Here is a 23589-nt window from a genome sequence, read left to right as displayed (position 1 = left end):
ATTTGGGGAGTGAAATATTAAATCTTTCATATTTATTTATATTCACTTTCCACCTGTGAATGCCCAATTAGTTTGACTTTAACTTCTCCATTAATTAATTAAAAAAAATTAGAGTGTTATTATCCCTTAATGGCTAGACTAAGTTTAGCTTCTTTTTAAAATTTGAACGATTTTTATAGAATTTCCTTGGATATAAACTCTTCTGACTTTATAGTTAGCTGCTACACTAGCGGCCTCTCTTGTTGCTATTGCTTCTAGAATATAAGAGTCAATTATTCTTATGAATCTCTTGCACCTTTAGCTTAGGATCGTTCCTTTTCCTCATTTTGAATAATTACCTCTAAGAAAACATTATGTAATGGCAGAGAAAGGACCTCTTGCACTAATTTCTTTTAATTAAAAGAAGTCTTTCATTAATTTTTTTATTTTGTTAATTCATTAATAAATAATAGCATAATAAAAACATAATTAATTTTATAATTATTAATAATATAACTTTAGAAAATAATTTAAAAAATAAATTATTTTAATGGGTAGGTGATGGCTCCTTTATTAACTACTTCCCCATCACTTGACCTCCCATTTTCGCCTCCTAGTTTCTCAGATCATTCACAAAAGTTAAAACTGTTGTTTGCAAACTCTTTCTTTCAATCTTGAGAGTTCGTAGCTTCTTTCTTCTCTTACAACTCATTCTTTGCTATGGAATTTGCCGTAGCTGCTGCTGGCTCTATCCTCTATGGTTGGTTTCAGGGGCTTCTCGACAGGTTGAACTCCATTGACTTGATGAAATATGTAGGCCAACGTCAAGTCTTGGATCAACTCATGAAGTGGGAAAAGATTCTCAAAAGAATTTATGCGGTGCTTGAAGATGCAGAGGAGAAGCAGACGACAAATCGATTGGTGGAGATCTGGTTATGCGATCTCAGAGACTTGGCTTACGACCTGGAGGATATCATTGATGAACTTGCCACGGAGGTTCAGCAACGCAAGTTGGAAGAGGAACCTGTTCATCCGAAGAAGAAGAATAAGGTCCACGAGTTTTTCTGTGTTATGCTTGGTGGGGGAAATCTAAATCTAAATACTATTAAGTTCAATGTTGAGATGGTTGCCAAAATAGAGGAAACTAGTGCTAGATTAGATGAGATCATAAGGCAGAAAGATGAACTCCGTTTAGCAGAATATACTACGAGGAGGGTGAGCCATGTGACAGAAAGACTACCCGCAACCTCTTTAGTTAATGAAGCTAAGGTTTATGGTAGGGAAGAAGATAAGAAGGCGATGTTGAAATTGTTGAATGCTGAGACAAGTGATGCCCAGGTATCTGTGATCTCCATAGTTGGGATGGGAGGCCTTGGCAAGACAACTCTAGCTCAGCTAGTCTACAATGATCCCATGTTGCAGTTTGATTTAAAAGCCTGGGTGTCTGTTGGTGAAGATTTTGATGTTTCCAGGGTCACAAAAACATTTCTTCTTCAGCTGGGTGATGGTGGTGATGATAAAGATTTAAATGTGCTTCAGGTAAAATTGAAGCAAAAGTTGTCTGGAAATAAGTTTTTAGTTGTCCTAGATGATGTGTGGACCCAGAACTATGAGGAATGGACTCTGTTTTGGGGTCCTTTTGAAGCAGGGGCTCCTCAAAGCAGAGTTATCGTCACGACTCGAAGTCAGGATGTTTCATTAATGATGGGTACGACTCAAGCATATGCTCTTAAGAAGCTGCCGCACAATGAATGCATGTCTGTGTTTGCCCAGCATGCTTTGGGAGCAAATAATTTTGACGCGCACTTGGAGCTGAAACAAATGGGTGAGGAGATTGTCAAAAGATGTGGAGGATTACCTTTGGCAGCAAAAGCTCTTGGAGGCATCTTAAAGGGTAAACCAAATCCTGATTTGTGGAAGGAAGTGTTGAGCAGTGAGATGTGGGAATTACCAGACAATAGGAGCAATATCCTTCCAGCCTTGAAGTTGAGCTATCTTCATCTTCCACCTCATTTAAAGCGATGTTTCTCATATTGCGCAATACTACCAAAGGATCGCGAGTTCAAGAGGAATGAATTGGTTTTGCTGTGGATGGCTGAGGGGTTCTTGTATGACCAGAAGAAAATGAAAGACAGTGAAGGTTTGGGTCATAAATATTTTGATGATTTATTATCAAGATCGTTTTTTCAACAATCAAATGATAATAAATCGAAATATATAATGCATGACCTAATTGTTGATTTAGCTTGCTTTGTTAGCAGAGAAATATGTTTGCATATGGTTGGTAAGTTGGAGAATGCAAAATCATTTGCAAAGATTAGACATTCTTCATTTATTCCTCATTTTATGAACACTTTTCAAAGATTTCAAAGCTTCTGTGAAATGAAGAACTTGCGGACATTGTTATCCTGGAGTCGTCGTGTGGGGAGATGCTACTTAACTAGTAAGGTGGTGCATGAATTGGTGCCAAAATTAAAATGCTTAAGGTCACTATCCCTGGCTGGTTATAAGATTGAGGAGTTGCCAAATTCTATTGATGACTTAAAGCACTTACGCTACCTTAACCTATCTGGTACTCCTATCCAAAGATTGCCTGAATCAGTGGATAAACTCTTCAACTTACAGACATTAAAGTTGCGTGATTGTGATGAGCTTATTGAGTTACCTAAAGGCATATGCAATTTACTCAACTTGCAGCATCTTGACATTATTGGCACAAGGAAATTGAAAGAGATGCCACCACATATTGGTAATTTGACTAGTCTCTGCGTGTTGACCAAATTTATCGTGGGGAAAAGCAATGGTCGGATCACAGAGCTAAAGAAACTTTGTAATCTTCGAGGGCAGCTTCATATTACAAGTTTAGAGAATGTGGAAGTAGCAGATATTCGAGATGCGGGTTTTGTCAATTTGAAGGATAAGCCTGGTATAACTGAGTTGCACTTGGAATGGGCTGAAGCGGATGAACGTTTCGATGATTTGAGAAACCCAAGTCATGAAGAACAAGTTCTCTACTCAATTCAGCCATATCAAAGTCTGTCAAGCCTATCAATTACATCATTTGGTGGTAGGAAATTCCCATCATGGCTGGGTGAGCCTTCATTCTCTGGCATGGTGCAGGTGCAGCTATGGAAGTGTCGCCAAATGACATCATTGCCACCACTTGGACGATTAAAGTCATTAAAAAAGTTGAGCATGGGAGATATGAGAGGAGTGAAAGAAGTGGGTGTTGAGTTTTACGAGGATGATTCATGTTTTTCTTGTTTGGAAGAACTAGAGATTAGAAATATGGATGAGTGGGAGCTGTGGGCTTGGTCTAAAGGTCTGGGCGAAGATTCTGTGCCAAAATTTCCTAAGCTGCATCAACTCCAAATACGAAATTGTCCCAAGTTGGTTGGAAAATTGCCCACCTTCCTTCCTTCACTGGAAAATCTTTTTATCGTTGATTGCCCGCTTTTGGTTGACTTACCAAAAGTGCTCCCATCACTTACAAGACTTCATTTTACAAAATGTCAAGAGGCAATTCTCAGGAGTGTGACTAATGCCACCAGTCTTACTAGTCTAAAGCATTTGGAAATCGAGTTATGTGATGAGCTTGTGTCGTTGGTAGATGGAGAGCCAGGGCTTTTGCCTTGCAATCTTGAAGTTTTGAATATATATGGGTGTCCAAATCTGAAGGAGTTGCCAAGTGGACTGAAAGACCTCAAATCTCTCAAATATTTTACTATAAATGGATGTACAAGTTTAGTCTCCTTCCCAACAGGGGGTTTGCCGCACAACATGATACGTCTTCGTATTAAGAGCTGTAAATCTTTGGAGTCTATGCCGGAAGGAATTGTGTATCCTAGTAATTACAGTGGCGAGACGTCTCATCTGGAGAAATTGCATATCTCTGAATGTGAATCCCTCAGATGCTCTTCAAATGGAAAGTTTCCATATTCCCTTAAGACTCTTCGAATTCACAACTGGATACCACAATTTTTAAACTCGCTATACTGTGGGCTTTCTCATCTTACAGAATTACACATAGAGAAGTGTCCTCAATTAGAGTCATTTCCAGGGAAGGAATTGCCTCTCCCTTCTCTTATCTCTTTAACAATAGCTCACTGTGAAGGATTGAGGTCTCTATCCAATCATATGCAAGACTTCCAGAGTCTCCAAAAGTTAGAAATAGGGGGCTGTCATCAATTAGAGTTGTTCCCAGAGATGGGATTGCCCAACCCCAAGCTTGTGTCATTTCAAATTTCCCGGTGCAAAAATTTGAGGTCTCTACCCAATCAGATGCAAAACCTCACTTCCCTTCAATCTATAGTTATATCACTATGTGAAGGTATGGAGTCCTTTGGAGAAGGTTGTTTACCCCCTGACCTAACTTCCCTTCATATTCGAAAGTGCTTGAATATGAAACAGCCAATATTAGAGTGGGGACTCCACAGACTCGCCTCTCTTAGATGTTTGGTTCTGGAAGTGGAGTCAGCTGGAGATTTTATTTCATTTCCAGATGACGACGGCTCTCTGCTTCCCACTTCTCTTACCCAGCTATTGATTATTGGATTCAAGAATCTAAAATCCATATCCAGGGGTATCCAAAAGCTCACCTCTCTTAAAGAATTATATATTGGGCAGTGCCCAAAACTGCAGTCCTTCCCAGCTGAGGGCCTTCCTGCTACACTTGAATGCCTAGTAATTCACAACTGCCCTCTGCTGCAGGACCGTTGCTTAAAAGATAAAGGTGGAGACTACTGGCCTATCATTTCTGATATCCCCCGTGTTGGTATTGATGACTCTGCATGCTTTGCATACCTTTTCCTGTTAGAGATGACTTTGCAGCACTCCGGATTTTGAATTATGTCTGTCGCAGTGAAATGGTAGAAACTAAGCTCAACAACTCTCCAGATTTATATTTTTAAAAATAAATCGTTAAATCTTTCTATATTTAAACTGTTTAAAATTATAATTTTTTCATCCATTAGTTTAAAATTAGTAGGTGGTCAAATTTTTTCTGAAAGTACAATTTCTTTCTATAATATTCTTTATAAAATTTTACAACTTATTTAAGGTTATTTGTACTATTTAAAAATAGCTGAAATTATAATTATTTTTTCAATGTTTTGATGTTATGAATATTAAAATATTTTAATGAATAAAAATTAAATAATAAAAATAATTAAAAATTAATTAAATAAGATATTATAGACAATAATTAATGAAGATTAATTAAATAAGATATTATATATAATTAATTAAATAAGATATTATAGGCCATACTTATACTATTTAAAAATAATTGAAATGGTAAGTATTTTTTAAAAAATATTAAAATATTTTAATAAATAAAAATTAAAAAACAAAAAAAGTTAAAAATTAATTAAATAAAATATTGTAAACAAAAGTTATTATGTGTTTTTGGAATCACGTCAGTTTTAAAATCTTATTTGAGTTTTATTTTGTAAAAAAATTTTTTCGTACCTTATTCGTAAGATTTTAATGATTTAAATTTGAGAGATGAGAAAGAAGGATGAATATTTTTATTAAATTATCTTATATAAGAGTTTAGACAGTTACTTGGTGAATATTTTTATCAAATTATCTTATGGAAAGATTTGATTTTGAATGATTATAAATTTTTATTAGATTCTATAATTAATTTTTTTTAAATGAATTTATCGTAATATTATTCTAACTGTTCATACTTTGATTAGAGAATTTATTACATATAATAGTTTTTATATTTAAAATAATATCCTCCTTATTTGATAAAATTTTATCAATATATATTTTATTAAGATGATGTTAAAAAAATATTTTTTTTTATTAATAAGTAACTTTTTTAAGAGGATGATAATGAGTAAAAAATTATATTTTTTTTTTTGAAAAGAAAAAGAAAAAAAATTAAAATTGAAGAAAAAGAAAAATTGAAGAAAAAGCAAAGGAAAAGGAGAGGAAGAATAGAAGGAGAAAGAGAAAGAGGACAGGAAAAATTGAAAAAGAAGGAGAAGAAAAGGAAAAAATAAGGAGGAGAGAAGAAAAGGTAATTTATTTTTTTTTATTTTTAACGGTATAAACAGATGAAAAAATTATATTATTAATGAAAATAATAGTTAAAAATATTTTAATAAATTTTTAAAATGAATTATTAATAATAATAATATTAAGAAATTAAATTATAAATTATTTTAAAATTTACTATACCTGTATACAGTAAGTATCATGTGTCTCGAATAGTGAGTAGTAGGGCTACTATGCCATGGCTTCTCTCTCTCAAATAACTCATTGTACGACACAACGTTTTGCACAACTTTTAAAATGTTTCCCTTTTACAAAGCAAAAGCTGAATATAGACCTTGACTTACTTACAACCATTCATTTTCCCAACTGCTAACATTTCTCTCTCTCAAATAAATTCAATGAAAATTTCCACACATGTTAGGTGTGTAAACTTTATTAATAAAAAAATGTAATATATATTAATTAAACTTTAAAACTTTTTACTATTAATAATTTAATTTAAAAATTTTAAAATTGATAAAATTATTTAAAATTATAAATTTTATTAATATTATATTTAAGATAAAAACTTAGATGGAGAAAGTGTCTCTTAATAATAAACTATTATAAATTATTTTATTATATTTATATATTACCTAATAAATAATATTAATAAAAAAATTTAAATTTTTAATTTTTAATTTAATTTTAAAATTTTAAAACTAATATAATTTAGTCCAAAACTTTTAAATTTATTTTTCTGAATTTTTACCTTGATGTAAAAATTATAATTTTAACTTTTTTATTTATCATTAATACTAAAAAAATTATAATAAGTCTTATATTTATTAATTTTTTATTTTTAAAATATTTTATTATAATATTTTTTTAAAATTAAATACTTAAATTTCCCTATAATCATTTTATCTGTAAATTATTTTATCCAATCAATTATTCAAATAAAAAATAAATATTTTAAATATCTATTATTTTCAATTTAGATGGAAATTTTATATTATATAAATTATATTTTAATCCTTAAATTTTAAAATAATTGGCAGATCAGACTTTGTAATTTTAAAAATAAATCTTTAAATATCTCTACGTTTAAACTATTTAAAATTATAATTTTTTTTATCTATTATAAATATTAGTTTAAAACTAGTCGGTTGTCAAATTTTTTCTAAAATTACAATCTCTTTTTATAATACTCTTTATAAAAATTTATAATTTATTTAAAGATTATTTGTATCACTTAAAAATAGTTGAAATTATAATTATTTTTTTAAAGTTTTAAAATTATGAATTTTAAAATATTTTAATGAATAAAAATTAAATAACAAAAAGAGTTAAAAATTAATTAAATAAAATATTATAAACAATAATTAATGGAAATTAATTAAATAAAATATTATAAATAATTAATTAAATAAGATATTATAGACAATATTTATACCACTTAAATATAGTTGAAATGATAAGTATTTTTTTAAAAATATTAAAATATTTTAATGAATAAAAATTAAATAATAAAAAGAGTTAAAAATTAATTAAATAAGATATTATAAACAATACTTAATAGAGATTTAAGTATTTTTTTAAATAAAAAAATTAAAAATTAAAAAATTTAAATTATAATAAATGAGGACAAACTAATAAAAATATATGATTTTAAAAATATTAAAGATCGAATCATTAATTATATTAAAATTTAAGAATTTAAATATAATTTATTCATTTAAAAATCTAATAAGAACATTTACATTTTTTTAATGGTAAAAATTGATAGAATAACTTCTAATTTAAATGAACTAATTATAGAAGGATATAAATATTTAATTTTAAAAATATAAAAATTAATATATTAATTATATTAAAATTTAAAAATTAAAAAATAATTTATTCTGTAATAAATTATTAATTTTACATATACTTTAATATTAAATAAATTATATATATATATATATTTTAAATATTTCAATAGGAAATTAAATATTTTAAATATTTCAATAGTAAATAGCAATTAATTATCAGTAACAATTATCAATTATCAGCATATATATTTACGGTTAAACTAAATCAGCTCTAATTATTAAAAAAATAAAAATCAATGGAGTTGCGTGTGGTAGCTACTTACTGGGCTTCTTTCTCCAGTAATTTTTTTTTTTTTTTTTTTTAACTTTAGGAAAAGGAATTCAATTCATTGAATAAACACAACTTCACAGGATTCTCTGGGATCTAACCCGCTAGGAGAAAAGCCGCAAGAAGAGAAATTCTTAAATCATTGAAAGAGATTTTTTTTTTTTTCTCTTAATACAGCATGTGAAATACATTTAATTTTTTTTTTAAAAGAAAAATTGTACCAAAAGGAGAGTATTGGGAGACAGTATTAAATTTCTCCTTTTCATCATTATATTTTTTTCACTCCTCTTAATATTACACTTTTTTTTCTTATTATATTTTAAAATTTATTAAATCTTTTTTGTTTGTTTTGTGATTATTTCAGAATTCATTATTGTTTCTCGTAATAATCTTTTGTCCAAAATTAAACTTGAATTCTTCCTTTAAAAATACAAGTGGATTTTATCACCATAATTAATACTTATTTCTTTTATGTATATAATGATTAATATTATTTCCATCATATATTTTAAATTTAACTTTAGAGAAATTTCAATCATCACTTTAAAAATATTTATCACATACAATTCAATCAATTTTCATAATATGCAGGCCTCTTTATTTATGACAGTAATTCTCGGACTGTTATTATATTTGAGGATTTAGTTTTTAGTTATAAACCGAACAACTCTTAGTTCTTATATAAAATTTTTTCATAATTTTTTATATTTTGATAGTTATTTCTCAATCAATAGATAATGATTAGGAGGAAGTATTTCGTTAATATAAAAAAATTATGGATCTGTTTTTATAATTGACTTTTTTTTAAATTTTATTAATTTAGTTGTTTCGAAAGATAATATTCAATGGAAGTTTACTTGTTATTATAGATTTTCAGAATCGCCATAACGATGTCAGTTTTGAAATTTTATTTGAATTTTATTTCTTATAAGTTTCTTTTGTACTTTTGTTCGGAAGATTTTAATGATTTAAATTTGAGAGATGAGAAAGAAAGAAAAGTATTTTATCAAATTATCTTATGCAGGAGTTTAGACAGACACTTAGGAGTATTTTACCAAATTATCTTATGTAGAAATTTGATTTTGAATGACTGTAAATTTTTGTTAGACTCTAGAGCTGATTTTTTTGTCAGATGAATTTGTCATAATATTACTCTAACTGCTCATATTTTAGTTAGAAAATTTATTAGATATAATCATTTTTTTGTTTGAAATGATATTTTTTTATATTTGATGAAATTTCATTAATATATATTTTATTAAGATAATGTTAAAAAATATTTTTTTTAATTTATTAATAAGTAATTTTTTTAAGATGATGATAATGATGAAGAAGTTGAGAGTTGCAGAAAAGGTAAAAGTTATGGTGAAGAAGAAAAGAAGAAGAAGAAGAAGAAAGGGTAAGAGTTATGGTGAAGAAGTTGCAGAAAGAGTAGGAAAAAAAATTTACAGTGAAGAGACATTGGATTTGGATTTTGTGATTTTATGATTTTGAAATAGCGGAACTTTTAGTGAGAGTCAATTTTATCAATTTACGTGTCCCAAACGACTATTTTGGACAGAAAGATTACGAATTTGGATAAAAGAGAAAGTGAGTGATTTAAATATTGAGTTTTCAAAATAGAGGGACAGAAGTGTTAATTACGTTAAATTTTAGGGATTAAAAAGTAATTTTTTCTAATAATAATAATAATAAGAAATTAAATTATAAATTATTTTAAAATTTAATATACCTATATAGAGTAGGTATCATGGTCTCGAAAAGTGAGTAGTAGGGCTACTATGCCATGGCTGCTCTCTCTCAAATAATTCATTGTAGGACTTTTCCAATGATTCCCCTTTACAAAGCAAAAGCTGAATATAGACCTTGCCTTACTTACAACCATTCATTTTCCCAACTGCTAACATTTCTTTCTCTCAAATAAATTCAATGAAAATTTCCACACATGTTAGGTGTGTAGACTTTATTAATAAAAAATGTAATATATATTAATTAAACTTTAAAACTTTTTACTATTAATAATTTAATTTAAAAGATTTTAAAATTGATAAAATTATTTAAAATTTATAAATTTTATTAATATTATATTTAAGATAAAAACTTAAATGGAGAAAGTGTCTCTTAATAATAAAATATTATAAATTATTTTATTATATTTATATATTACGTAAATAATAAAATTAATAAAAAAATTTAAATTTTTAATTTAATTTAAAATTTTTAATTTAATTTAAAATTTTAAAACTAATATAATTTAATCCAAAATTTTTAAATTTATTTTTCTGAATTTTTATCTAGATGTAAAAAATTGAAATTTTAACCTTTTTATTTATCATTAATACTAAAAAATTATAATAAGTCTTGTATTTACTAATTTTTTATTTTTATTATAATAAATTTTATTATATTTATTATAAAAATTATATCATTATTGTTTATAGATCTACTGTTAAGTTTATGCTGTTCTCTAATAGTATAATCAAACGCTTAAAATTATAAGTATAGATATTATATTAAAAATAAATATAATTAAAAAAATATTTTTTAATAAAAAAATAAAAAGTCATTTATTATATTTTGAAAATTTTATAAAAGCTTCTGTAAATTTATTAATATATTTTAATTTTTAAATTAATAATTAAATAATAAATAATTTATACTTTTAAAAAAATAAAATATTTTTTTCATCGTTTTTTAAAAAAATCTATTAGCAAATATATGTTTCCGCAACACTTCCTTAACATCATTTATACATAATATTAATTTAATAAATAATGCAAAAATAATATATTCAGACATATAATTTATTTTATTTGAAAATAAAGTCAAGAACTTCTGCAAGAGAATAAGGTGGTGGGACCCAGCATAGCCCAATTATTGTACCATGTTTCTCTCCCACGTGATTCTCATTAATTTGGTAAAGAAATTAAATTTTAATAATTTATATTATTACTTTCAGTTGTTTACAAATTTCTTTATTTAATTGCTCATAACAGTATAGTGTTAAAATTCTAGGATAATTAAAGTATTTTATATTTTATTTAAAACAAATAAACTTAAAAATAAGAATAAATACAAAATATGACTCATCTCCAAGGAAACTTTATGTAATAGCAGAGAAAATAACCTATACACTAATTTCCTCCGAAAACTTCCACTAGTCAATGAAGTCATCATACAAGAAAATTGAAGAAAATTTTTTATTTTCTTATGAGAATAAAACTTTAAATTAAAAATATTTATCTTTTATTTTTAAATAAAGAAGTATTTCATTAATTTTTTATTTTGTTAATTAATTAATAAATAATAACATAATAAAAAAGCATAATTAATTTTATAATTATTATTAATAATACAACTTTAGAAAATAATTAAAGAGTAAGGGATGGCTATTATTTGTTTTAAATAAACGCACACACATATCATAATAACTGAATTTAAATTAAAATTATGATAATTTGAATAAGAGAAAAATCATTGTGCTTGCATGATATAGCATGAATCGTAAATTAAAATCTCTTCAAAACATGTTCCATCTTTCGATATTTTACATCTGAATTATTTTTTCATTTTATTATTCAATGTATTCTCTTTTGATCAAAGAAAATTAAAATTCATTTTGTTAGTGTATTCATTTAAAATTTTTTAAAATTTCTAATGATGTACTATTAAATTAAAAATAAAATAAAAAGAAAAAAAATCGATGACAGCTGAATTTATTGCGACTCTTTTCTTTATAATTATTTTTTTAGAGTTATTTTTTTCAATCGTATTTTTTAAAATTTTAATTTATTATTTTATGTGTGACTTAATTTTTATTATTTTTTTATAGATATTGTGATGTCGAATTTGAATTTTTGCCGCTTAATTGATTGATTGTTACTCTATTTAGTATTGCATCTTCTCTGGGTGAAATGTGTTCTGGGTGTGTTGAGTCGATTTGGCCGATTATGAATTCTGAATTAAATATTGGATTTTGCATTATGAACCGTGGGCTGTTTTTGGATAGTGATTATGATTTTAGATTGGATTGAATTGTAATCGGTTTGTTTTGTTTTCTTAAAGATTTTTGGATTGAATTAGCTCTATTTTATTTATATACTAGATCTAATATCCGCGCAACACTGCATAAAAAGTTAACCGCACAATTAAAATTATAAATATTTAAAAATATTTTTTTAACAAAAATTTAAAATTAAATTTCAAACACAGAGTATTTTTAAAGATACATATTGAAAAATAAATAGTTTTACATTCCAACATCAAACTTTATAATTGGATTTGCATTTTCACTTTTAAAAAAAATAATCAAAATTATTAACTATATAAATGCAGTTATATATATTAAAATTCAATACTTATTCTGATTTTACTCTTTTCATAATTGGGTTCTAATTACAGTAACAATTTTATTGGCCTATATTAAAATTGGTTTCAAAATCATTTTTGAGGAATGTAATCATTGCACCGACAATCAAAACAAAGTCAATTGTGTACATAATAGATTGGGATAGAATTTTAAACCTTCCTAGATTAATTATGCAACAACTTATATCTCTATTCACTTTATTAATGAAATAAAATATATACATTTCATATTTTTTAAAATATAAATATTCAGTTTGAAACATATACTATTTAATCTAATTTAATAATTGGGACCCACCATAACCCAATTATTGTACCATTTTTCTCTCCTTATTTCTCAGGTCATTCGCATACCACTGATCCATTAATTTGGTAGGGACTCCATGTCTGTTGAGCTCTGCAGCCTTCATTCAATTGCAATGCCCAATTCATTTTCAGTTGTTTACAAATTTCTTCATTCAATTGCTGATAAACAGTATAATAATTTCATATTTATACTTTTATTGTTTAAATTTTTGATATTTGTATCTTAATTGTATTACTTATTTTAATAAATTTATTGAATCAAAATCTTTTAATTAAATTTGATAAAATATAATACTAAATTGTTCTTAAATTAATAGTGAAGTAATTGCAAATAACATTAAATAACTTCTTCCCCATCATTTGGCCTCCCATTTTCGCCTCCTAGTTTCTCAGCTCATTCACAACAGTTAAAACTGTGTTTGCAAACTCTTTCTTTCCATCTTCAGAGTTCGTAGCTTCTTTCTTCTCTTACAACTCGTTCTTTGCTATGGAATTTGCGGTAGCTGCTGCTGGCTCTATCCTTTCTGTTTGCTTTCAGGGGCTTCTCGACAGGTTGAACTCTATTGACTTGATGAAATACGTAGGCCAAGGTCAAGTCTTGGCTCAACTCAAGAAGTGGGAAAAGATGCTCCCGCGAATTTATGCGGTGCTCGAAGATGCAGAGGAGAAGCAGACGGCAAATCGATCGGTGAAGATCTGGTTATGCGATCTCAGAGACTTGGCTTACGACCTGGAGGATATCATTGATGAACTTGCCACGGAGGTTCAGCAACGCAATTTGGAAGAGGAACATGTTCATCCGAAGAATAAGGTCCACGAGTTTTTCTGTGGTATGTGTGGTGGGGGGAATATAAATCTAAATACTATTAAGTTCAATCTTGAAATGGATGCCAAAATAGAGGAAACTAGTGCAAGATTAGATGAGATCATAAAGCAGAAAGATGAACTCCGTTTAGCAGAATATACTACGAGGAGGGTGAGCCATGTGACAGAAAGACCACCCGCAACCTCTTTGGTTAATGAAGCAAAGGTTTATGGTAGGGAGGAAGATAAGAAGGCGATGTTGAAATTGTTGAATGCTGAGACAAGTGATGCCCAGGTATCTGTGATCTCCATAGTTGGGATGGGAGGCCTTGGCAAGACAACTCTAGCTCAGCTAGTCTACAATGATCCCATGTTGCAGTTTGATTTAAAAGCCTGGGTGTCTGTTGGTGAAGATTTTGATGTTTCCAGGGTCACAAAAACATTTCTTCTTCAACTGGGCGATGGTGGTGATGATAAAGATTTACATGTGCTTCAGGTAAAATTGAAGCAAAATTTGTCTTGGAAGAAGTTTTTAGTTGTCCTAGATGATGTTTGGACCCAGAACTATGAGCAATGGACTCTGTTTTGGGGTCCTTTTGAAGCAGGGGCTCCTCAAAGCAGAGTTATCGTCACGACTCGAAGTCAGCATGTTTCGTCAAGGATAGGTGCCACTCAAGCATATTCTCTTAAGAAGCTCTCACACAATGAATGTATGTCTGTGTTTGCCCAGCATGCTCTTGGAGCAAATAATTTTGACGACCATTCGGAGCTAAAAGAAATAGGTGACGAGATTGTCGAAAGATGTGGAGGATTACCTTTAGCAGCAAAAGCTCTTGGAGGCATCTTAAGGGGTGAACCGAATCCTGATTCGTGGAAGGAAGTGTCGAGGAGTAAGATATGGGAATTACCAGAGAACGAGAGCAATATCCTTCCATTCTTAAGATTGAGTTATCTTCATCTTCCACCTCATTTGAAGCGATGTTTCTCTTATTGCGCAATATTACCAAAGGATCGCGAGTTTGATAGGAATGAATTGGTTTTGCTGTGGATGGCTGAGGGGTTCTTGTATGACCAGAAGAAAATGAAGGATAGTGAAGATTTGGGTCGTAAATATTTTGATGATTTATTATCAAGATCCTTTTTTCAACAATCGATTGATGATAAATCCAAATATTTAATGCATGACCTAATTATTGAGTTAGCTTGCTATGTTAGTGGGGAAACATGTTTACATATGGTTGATAAGTTGGAGAGTACAAAACCATATGCAAAGATTCGACATTCATCATTTATTTCTCATTATAGAGACACTGCTCAAAGATTTCAAAGCTTCTATGGAATGAAGAATTTGCGGACATTTTTACCCATGCGGGGGGGTATCGCTTTAGATGCTACATTACTAGTAAGGTGGTGCATGAGTTGGTGCCAAAATTAAAATGCTTAAGGTCACTATCTCTAGCTGGTTATAAGATTAAGGAGTTGCCAAATTCTATTGGTGACTTAAAGCACTTACGCTACCTTGACTTATCTCATACTCCAATCAGAAGATTGCCTGAATCAGTGGATAAACTCTTCAACTTACAGACATTAAAGTTGCGTGATTGTGATGAGCTTATTGAGTTACCTAAAGGCATATGCAATTTACTCAACTTGCAGCATCTTGACATTATTGGCACAAGGAATTTGAAAGAGATGCCACCACATATTGGTAATTTGACTAGTCTCTGCGTGTTGACCAAATTTATCGTGGGGAAAAGCAATGGCCGGATCACAGAGCTAAAGAAACTTTGTGATCTTCGAGGGCAGCTTCATATTACAAGTTTAGAGAATGTGGAAGTGGCAGATATTCGAGATGCGGGCTTTGTCAATTTGAAGGATAAGCCTGGTATCACTGAGTTGCACTTGGAATGGGCTGAAGCCGATGAACGTTTTGATGATTTGAGAAACCCAAGTCATGAAGAACAAGTTCTCAACTCAATTCAGCCATATCAAAGTCTGTCAAGCCTATCAATTACATCATTTGGTGGTAGGAAATTCCCATCATGGCTGGGTGAGCCTTCATTCTCTGGCATGGTGCAGGTGCAGCTATGGAAGTGTCGCCAAATGACATCATTGCCACCACTTGGACGATTAAAGTCATTAAAAAAGTTGAGCATAGGAGATATGAGTGGAGTGAAAGAAGTGGGTGTTGAGTTTTATGAGGATGATTCATGTTTTTCTTGTTTGGAAGAACTAGAGATTGGAAGTATGGGTGAGTGGGAGCTGTGGGCTTGGTCTAAAGGTCTGGGTGAAGATACTTTGCCAAAATTTCCTAAGCTGCGTCAACTCCGAATAGAAAATTGTCCCAAGTTGGTTGGAAAATTGCCCACCTTCCTTCCTTCACTGGAAAATCTTTTTATCCATGATTGCCCGCTTTTGGTTGAATTACCAAAAGTTCTCCCATCACTTACAGCACTCTCTATTAGAAGATGTCAAGAGGCAATTCTCAGGAGTGTGACTAATGCCACTTCTCTTACTAGCCTAAAGCGTTTGGAAATCAAGGAATGCGATAAGCTTGTGTCATTGGTAGATGGAGAGGAAGGGGTCTTGCCTTGCAATCTCGAAGTTTTGGACATAGATGGGTGTCCAAAACTGAAGGAGTTGCCAAGTGGACTGAAAGACCTCAAATCTCTCAAAGATTTTTTTATAGAGGGATGTAAAAGATTAGTCTCCTTCCCAGCAGGGGGTTTGCCGCACAACTTGATACGTCTTCGTATTACGAGGTGTGAATCTTTGGAGTCTCTGCCGGAGGGAATTGTGTGTCCCAGTAATGAGACGTCTTATCTCGAGAAATTGGATATCTATGGATGTGAATCCCTCAGATACTCTTCAAATGGAAAGTTTCCATATTCCCTTAAGACTCTTCGAATTCACAACTGGACGCCACAATTTTTAAACACGCTATACTGTGGGCTTTCTCATCTTACAGAATTACACATAGAGAAGTGTCCTCAATTAGAGTCGTTTCCAGGGAAGGAATTGCCTCTCCCTTCTCTTATCTCTTTAACAATAGCTCGCTGTCAAGGATTGAGGTCTCTATCCAATCATATGCAAGACTTTCAGAGTCTCCAAAAGTTAAAAATAGAGGGCTGTCTTCAATTACAGTTGTTCCCAGAGAAGGGATTGCCCAACCCCAAGCTTGTATCATTTGAAATTGTCGCGTGCAGAAATTTGAGGTCTCTACCCAATCAGATGCAAAACCTCACTTCCCTTCAATCTGTAGCTATATCAGTATGTGAAGGTATGGAGTCCTTAGGAGAAGGTTGTTTACCCCCTAACCTAACTTCCCTTCGTATTCGAGAGTGCTTGAATATGAAACAGCCAATATTAGAGTGGGGACTCCACAGACTCGCCTCTCTTAGAAGTTTGGTTCTGGACGTGAAGTCAACTGGTGGAGATTTTATTTCCTTTCCGGATGACGACGGCTTTCTGCTTCCCACTTCTCTTACCTACCTATGCATTTGGGGATTCAAGAATCTAAAATCCATATCCAGGGGTATCCAAAAGCTAACCTCTCTTGAAAAATTATCAATTTGGTGGTGCCCAAAACTGCAGTCCTTCCCAGCTGAGGGCCTTCCTGCTACACTTGAATGCCTAGAAATTCTCAGCTGCCCTCTGCTGCGGGACCGTTGCTTAAAAGATAAAGGTGGAGACTACTGGCCTATCATTTCTGATATCCCCTGTGTTGATATAGAAAATTAAAGATGACTTTGCAGCAGTCCAACAATCAGGTAAATATTCCTGTAGTACTTATTCTGAAATAATGCAGCATTATACAGATGTGAGCATCTTTTTTTCAATTTCAGTTGACATTTCAATTATTTCAAAGACTGATATTTAATTGGATTCTATTATTTCAGTATCCGAACATGTGAATTCATGGATCTTTTTAGCACGATTGAATTGAATTCTATCACTTTGTTTTCTCCTAAACAAGATGTTAATGTGTTACTGCACGTGATTTCTGATTTGAGCACATTAAAATGGCAGAGGAACAAATTGGGTGTTTTCCTTTTCTTTTCTTTTTTTTCATTTTGTTCTGATCAACTTATCCGTTATTCAATTTGTGACCATCCATGTTATTGCTATACATGATCAGGAAATTTTTTAATGGAGCAAAAACTTTGAAAAATGGTTAAATTATAAAAATTATTAATATATATATAATTAATTTTCAGTACGTATTTAATACAGTTTCGGTATTCTTTTTATAAAGAATTAGAATTAAAAATTAAATAAATACAAGTTTGAAATGGTTCAATTTTTATAATATCTATTCTTTTTCAATTTCAATATAAATTTTTAATTTGATTTGAAATCTCGCATATAATCTTAATAATATTGATAAAATAAAAATATTTATAATTTATATAGTTTTAATAATATGTTTTATTTTTTATATAATTTTAATATAATTTTATAAATTATATTATTAAAAATACATAATTTTATTTAAAGAATTTGAATTTAAATTTTATAAATTATTAAATAACATATTGTAAAAAATTATAAATATGTTAAAATATAAATAACTATAGTTATTTTTTAGTTATTTAAAATTTAATAAAAATTTAATTCATTATATATATATGTATACTTCTTTTTGCTTATTTTTATATTTAAGATTATCGATTTATTTTTATAAATTAAATTATTTGTATAATTTATTTAAGTCACTCTTTTAATTATTTAGTTATTAATAATATTATAAAATAATTATATAATTTAATTAGTTATTAGAGATTTTTAACAAATATGATTTAAATAATTTAATTTGTTAATTATAATTTAATAGATTATATAAAGACGTTTGTATGTATATATTTACTATTTCATCTATAAATATATTAATTATTTTATAATTTTTAATAATATGGGTGAATCATAGTAGAGAATTGTATATAATATTTTATTATTATTATTATTATTATTATTATAACTTTGTTTTTAAAAATTAAAATTAAAATTAAAAAATCTAAATTAAAATTGAAATTGAAACTATATAGAAATTACTTAGAATTATATTAAAATTTATATCGAAATTACTTAGAATTATATTAAAATTTAATTTTTAATATAATTCTTAAAAATTAAAGAATCAAATATTTAGTTTGAATTCGAATTCTGATTCTTAATTAGAATTGTAAATTGAAACCAAGCAACTAACTTTTCATTAAGTAATATAAATTGTATAATAAATAAAGAATTACACCAATGATTATCAAACTAATAATTAAATTTAATGATTATCAAACTAAGAATTACACCAATGATTATCAAACTAATAATTAAATTTAATGATTATTAAATTTAATTACGTCTAATTGAATACATCATGAAATTTAAAAAAAAAATTGTTGTTTTATTAAGTTGATCTCAAACTCATAGGGCCTCAAAATCGATTCAAGCATAATATTCTATAATTCTCAAGATAATCTTTATTGATAGTTCTACTAGGACATTTCATGGTTGATGTACGACCTGACTCAACTGTTAATGCTTCCATGACTCGACGAGTCTAGACATTGCAACACGCGAAGATCCACCCTCACTCAGTGCTGCCTTTGCTGCGTTTTTCATAGCAATGGTTCGCTCCCTAACCGATTTACCTGAATCTGACTGCATCAACTCATTAACTCCCTTCTCCACCTCCAACCCAGTTACAAACCCCTTCTCGTCTTCCTTCATGGGCAAAGCAATTTTCATTTCTTCAACCAACATCAACCTATTGAACTTTTGCTCTGCATATAGAGGCCAAGCCACCATCGGAACTCCAGCACTCACGGCTTCAAGCACCGAGTTCCATCCACAGTGAGTCACAAACCCGCCTACCGACTTATGATTCAATACTGCCACCTGGGGAGCCCATGATTTCACCACCAATCCCTTCTCCTTGGTGCGATCCAAAAAACCATCAGGAAGCAATGAGTTCAAATCTGGTTCTGGCAGAGCTGAGATGTCTAAACTTTGGCTATCAGAAGGTGGATTACGCACTACCCACAAGAATCTTTGGCCACTTCTCTCCAACCCACTAGCTATTTCTCTCAGTTGTTCCATTGAGAACAGCCCCAAGCTTCCAAAACACAGAAAGATAACACTTTGACTCAGTTGCGACTCAAGCCAGTTTAAACACTCAGTGTCACCATCTGTTTGATTGTTGGTCACAATGAGTGGGCCAGTACAATAAACAGGTGGTGTTGTACTATCAGGTATGCAGAGTCCATCTGATATTGCCTTGAGAGCTCTGGCTTCCAGCACTGCAAAGGTGTTCACTATAACTCCTGCTGATTTTGGAAAGCAGTAGGCCATGTCTAGAAAATATTCGTAGGCTTTATTGTTGCGATCACTTACTGCCGATGAAAAATTGGAGGAAGATATTGGTGGGATACCCGGCAAATTAAGAAAGGTGTTCATGTCTTTGAAACTTTTGGTGGTGGTCTGATGAAGGGTCGGAAAATACATGGAAGCAGCAAGACACCCAGCACCAGAAGTGAAGAAGAAATAGCCCGGGATGTTAAGTTGAGAGGCAATGGATAGAGAAAAAAAGCAGAAGAAATCCATAATGAAGGCTTTAATTTTGTAGGTTTTGGAGATGGAGAGAAGGGCTTGGTGGACATGAGGATTGCTGAGACGGAGGACTTCAAAGATGAGAGTTTCATAGTGTGTGTTGGTGGAGGAAGGGAGGGTAATGGTGGGAAGACGGTGGAAGGAGATTGAGGGAGTGGTGGCAGCGACATCAGCAATATAGGAGGCAGTGGAGCCTGCACTGTAAGGGGCGGAGACAATGAGTATGTGAATGGAAAGAGAAGGTTGGAAGGTAAGAATGAGCTTGCCAAGCTCTACCATAGATATGAAGTGGCCTATGGCCGGTGACGGAAACATAACCACCGCATCATCCATAGCTGAGCTCTCCATCTGCTCGATCGATGAAACGAAACGATGCTTTGTGTAAACCAGGTTGTGGATAAGTTATGGATAGAGATGGGAGATGGAACACTGACGTAGTCCCTTGACGGGCTGGCTGAAAGGAGATAGAGAAAATTTGCAGGTGGATGATGATGGGCTCTGATAGATCTAATTGCATGATTAATTTTTGGAGAAATTTTATAATTTAAATTATTTTTTTGTGTGTGATTTTTTAGTATTAATTTAGTGAATTTTTTTAGTTATGAGAGGCTTTTTTTCTAAAAAAAATAATTATTTTTATATAAATGCTTCACTTTTGTTTATTTATTGAATCATTATGAACATCTTATACTTTAACCCAATAATTTTTATAATTTTTTCTGTTCTAGTGATCCTACGACGAGTCTGTGGTTTCCATTGAGGGCCGCAACTTAAATTTACTGAAAGAGAGACACGTGGAAGGGAGACAGGGCAGACTCTGGCAAACGGCAAATGCTTTTAACCTTCAGTCCATTATTGTCTGATCTTTGGAATTTTGCTCTTATCCTTTTTGTCTTTCAAGGAAATTAGGAATACAATAATAATAATAATAATAATAATAATAATAAAAGGTTACAAATAGCAACTAAATTTTGGGATTCCTATAAAATTATTATTTTTATCAATAAAATAATAGTTAATAATAATTTAAAATTTAGATTTTACTATGAGGTAAAATATGAGAGAGAGTAATAAAGTGAGGTAAAATGTATTTCATGTGAGGAGAGAAATTATTCAATACTGCTACTTGGGGAGCCCATATCTTCTCGTTTAACCCTTTGAGAATAGCCCCAGCTTCCAAAGCATGCACAGAAAGATAACACTTTGACTCGGCACCGACTCAAGCCAGGTTAAACATTATGTATCGCGATCTGTTTGTTTTTGGGTCACCATTAATGGGCCAATAGAGTAAACAGGTGGCGCAGTGCTATTGGGTGCCCAGAGCCTGTCTGATATTGCCTTGAGAGCTATCGTCTCTTAAAATTCAAAGGTTTTCATAATAATTCCTACTGAATTGAGAAAGAGGAAGCCATGTCTAGACCGTAGTCATAGGCTTTATCCTTGCAATCAATTAGTGGCAAAGGCATGTCGGAGGAAAATATTGGCCTTAAACATGGCACGTGAAGAAAGGTGTTGATAGCTTTGAACCTTTTGGTAGTGTTTTGATGAAGGATGGGAAGATGCATGAACATAGCAGTACAACAAGTAAAGAAGAAGTAGCTAGGGATGTTAAGTTGGGAGGCAACGGAAAGAGAAGCAAAACAGAACAAGTCCATAATGAATGCCTTAATTCGTGGGTTTTGGAGATGGAGAGAAGGGCTTGGTGGACATGAGGATTGCTGAAAAGGATGACCTCCAAAGTGAGAGTTTCATGGCGTGTGAAGATGGTGGTTGAAAGGAGGTCATTGTGGGAAGAAGGTGGAAGTAGATTGAGATTCGTGGCAGCGACATCAGCAATACAGCAAATACCCCTCTTACCCCTTATCCTGTTATTCTGAAATTCAGAAAATAGGGTCTATAATAGCCGTATAAACTTGGACAGAAAGAAAGATGTTTCTCCTTTTTCATTTCTTTGAGTAGACTTGGATTGTGAGTGGTTCAGTCTGTTCTGTGGACCTGAATCGGAATTGAAGACGTTGGAGTATGTTAAGAAGGCTTCATGAGTTTTAAGGCAGCACTGTTTTGTTTTTTCATCGTGCAATAGAATTAATTAATCTTTCTTCAAAAAAGGATGGAAGACCTTGAGGAAAAATAAAGGGTTAAAATTTCAATTGGACAGCAAAACTCAATCTCAGTTTCTCCAAATTTTCAATTTAAAATCAATTTGAATTAAATATTTTTAAAAGTTAAATTAAAAATTTAAATTAATTTTTTTTTCCATTTAAATGGAATACAATATGATGATCTGAGATCCAATAGAATAGGATTTTACAAGGGTTTTTGTATTGAAGAAAACACTTGAACTTTCTGGGGAGGGGACTCCCTTTTATCTATTTCGTCTTGCATGTTGGTGACGTGTAAAGGCCTCCCTACGATTGGGACACGCGTATCTGACATACAGATTTGGGCGTACGGGGGTATCCGCCGCCTGCTCCATGCGTAACGGCCTCTGATTCTCCTCGTGCGTACGCTCGAGCGGATCTGCCAGGTTGTCGGGCGAGTATCATTCTGGATCATGGGTTGGGCCAAGAGTTGGGCCGGACGCTAAGCCTGAGAGGAGGGGGCCTGCTCTGCACGGACCGGACCGATCTGTGTGAGGAACCCTGGTCGAGCTCGGTCTTGAAGGATGAATGAACTGGGCCTGTTTTGTGCATCAGGTGCGTGGGCCTCTACTTTATGGGCCTTTGGCTGGGGTCAAGGCCTTGGACCGGGGTGAAGAAATCCAGCAGTCATCAATTGCCCCTTCACCTTCTCGGTAGTTATTGCTTTCAACTGCCGAGGGGGTGAATATCAAGAACCATTATGATCGTGCCTGTTCGGGTTCAGATGCCTTCATAACACCCTTTCATCTTTCTGTCGTTGCGCAGTTTCTGAATCCTATCTGCTCTTTCCCCTTTCTGGCTTTTACCTATTCTCCGTGTTCTCTGCTATCTTTGCTTTCCTGTCATCATTATCTGGACATGTCCTTTCTTTCCTTTCCCATGAACATCTGACATCGTTAGCTTAGAGTCTAGCATAACTCTATCCTGTGCTAGGGCCTCAGGCTCTGTATATATCAGCGTTAGTTCTTCTTTATTCTCGAACCCTCTGTTGGAGCAGGAGATCTTTTCTTTCCAGCTCTCTGTCTGTTTCCTTCTTCCCACAGAGTTCTTCTATTTTATCTGCAAAGGATCCATTTGACGCCTTCTTCAAATGGCTGGAGGTGAGCTTGAGTTTGCCTTGCTTTGTTGCCCCTGAGGTTTGCTTTAATCTTGCTTTTATCATCTTGATAGAAAATAATTCTGGCTTATCCCTGTTTTGAAACTTTTTTGCAGTACCTGAGACAAAGATGAGTCAGTTTAAAATTCTTGAGAATTT

The 23589-nt window shown here is 31.4% G+C and overlaps 3 protein-coding genes across 5 annotated transcripts in view; 2 read left to right on the top strand and 1 right to left on the bottom strand.

The window, feature by feature from the left end:
- LOC122724926 (putative disease resistance RPP13-like protein 1) overlaps positions 1 to 14428 on the top strand; it is a 28987-nt gene extending 14559 nt beyond the window's left edge. Inside the window, exon 2 of the mRNA XM_043961169.1 lies at positions 14366 to 14428. The gene's annotated coding sequence lies outside the window, so the exon portion shown is untranslated. The remainder of the gene's footprint in view (positions 1 to 14365) is intronic.
- LOC110607601 (putative disease resistance RPP13-like protein 1) lies at positions 540 to 17662 on the top strand. 3 transcript variants are annotated; one of them, XM_043961165.1, is made up of 4 exons: positions 540 to 2430; positions 14998 to 17357; positions 17487 to 17498; positions 17531 to 17662. In XM_043961165.1, exons 1-2 carry the CDS (start codon positions 700 to 702, stop codon positions 17326 to 17328), a joined length of 4062 nt encoding a protein of 1353 aa, XP_043817100.1. In that variant the 5' UTR covers positions 540 to 699; the 3' UTR covers positions 17329 to 17357; positions 17487 to 17498; positions 17531 to 17662. The 3 variants fall into 3 exon arrangements, with proteins under 3 accessions (XP_043817100.1, XP_043817099.1, XP_043817097.1); XM_043961164.1 differs by having other exon boundaries at positions 17487 to 17662; XM_043961162.1 differs by lacking the exon at positions 17531 to 17662 and having other exon boundaries at positions 14998 to 17510.
- A 1381-nt stretch (positions 17663 to 19043) lies between these two features.
- Positions 19044 to 20726, bottom strand: LOC110624778 (UDP-glycosyltransferase 88A1). The gene has a single exon (XM_021770092.2). It carries the CDS (start codon positions 20539 to 20541, stop codon positions 19120 to 19122), a length of 1422 nt encoding a protein of 473 aa, XP_021625784.2. The 5' UTR covers positions 20542 to 20726; the 3' UTR covers positions 19044 to 19119.
- Positions 20727 to 23589: the final 2863 nt, after the last annotated feature.

Source organism: Manihot esculenta, chromosome 10 (assembly GCF_001659605.2).
Source record: "Manihot esculenta cultivar AM560-2 chromosome 10, M.esculenta_v8, whole genome shotgun sequence".
In the NCBI taxonomy this organism is placed as follows: Eukaryota; Viridiplantae; Streptophyta; class Magnoliopsida; order Malpighiales; family Euphorbiaceae; genus Manihot; species Manihot esculenta.
The sequence above is the reverse complement of the archived record's forward strand: the minus strand, read 5'-3'. Positions and strand labels throughout refer to the sequence as shown.

What these genes read in the sequence shown, in the direction of transcription:
- LOC110624778 (XM_021770092.2), bottom strand. Translation starts at nt 20,541, where the DNA reads ATGGAGAGCTCAGCTATGGATGATGCGGTGGTTATGTTTCCGTCACCG.
- LOC110607601 (XM_043961165.1), top strand. Translation starts at nt 700, where the DNA reads ATGGAATTTGCCGTAGCTGCTGCTGGCTCTATCCTCTATGGTTGGTTT. An exon ending in GCTACTTAACTAGTAAGGTG is followed by an intron (nt 2,431 to 14,997) that starts GTGCATGAATTG and finishes ACTAGTAAGGTG; the next exon opens with GTGCATGAGTTGGTGCCAAA.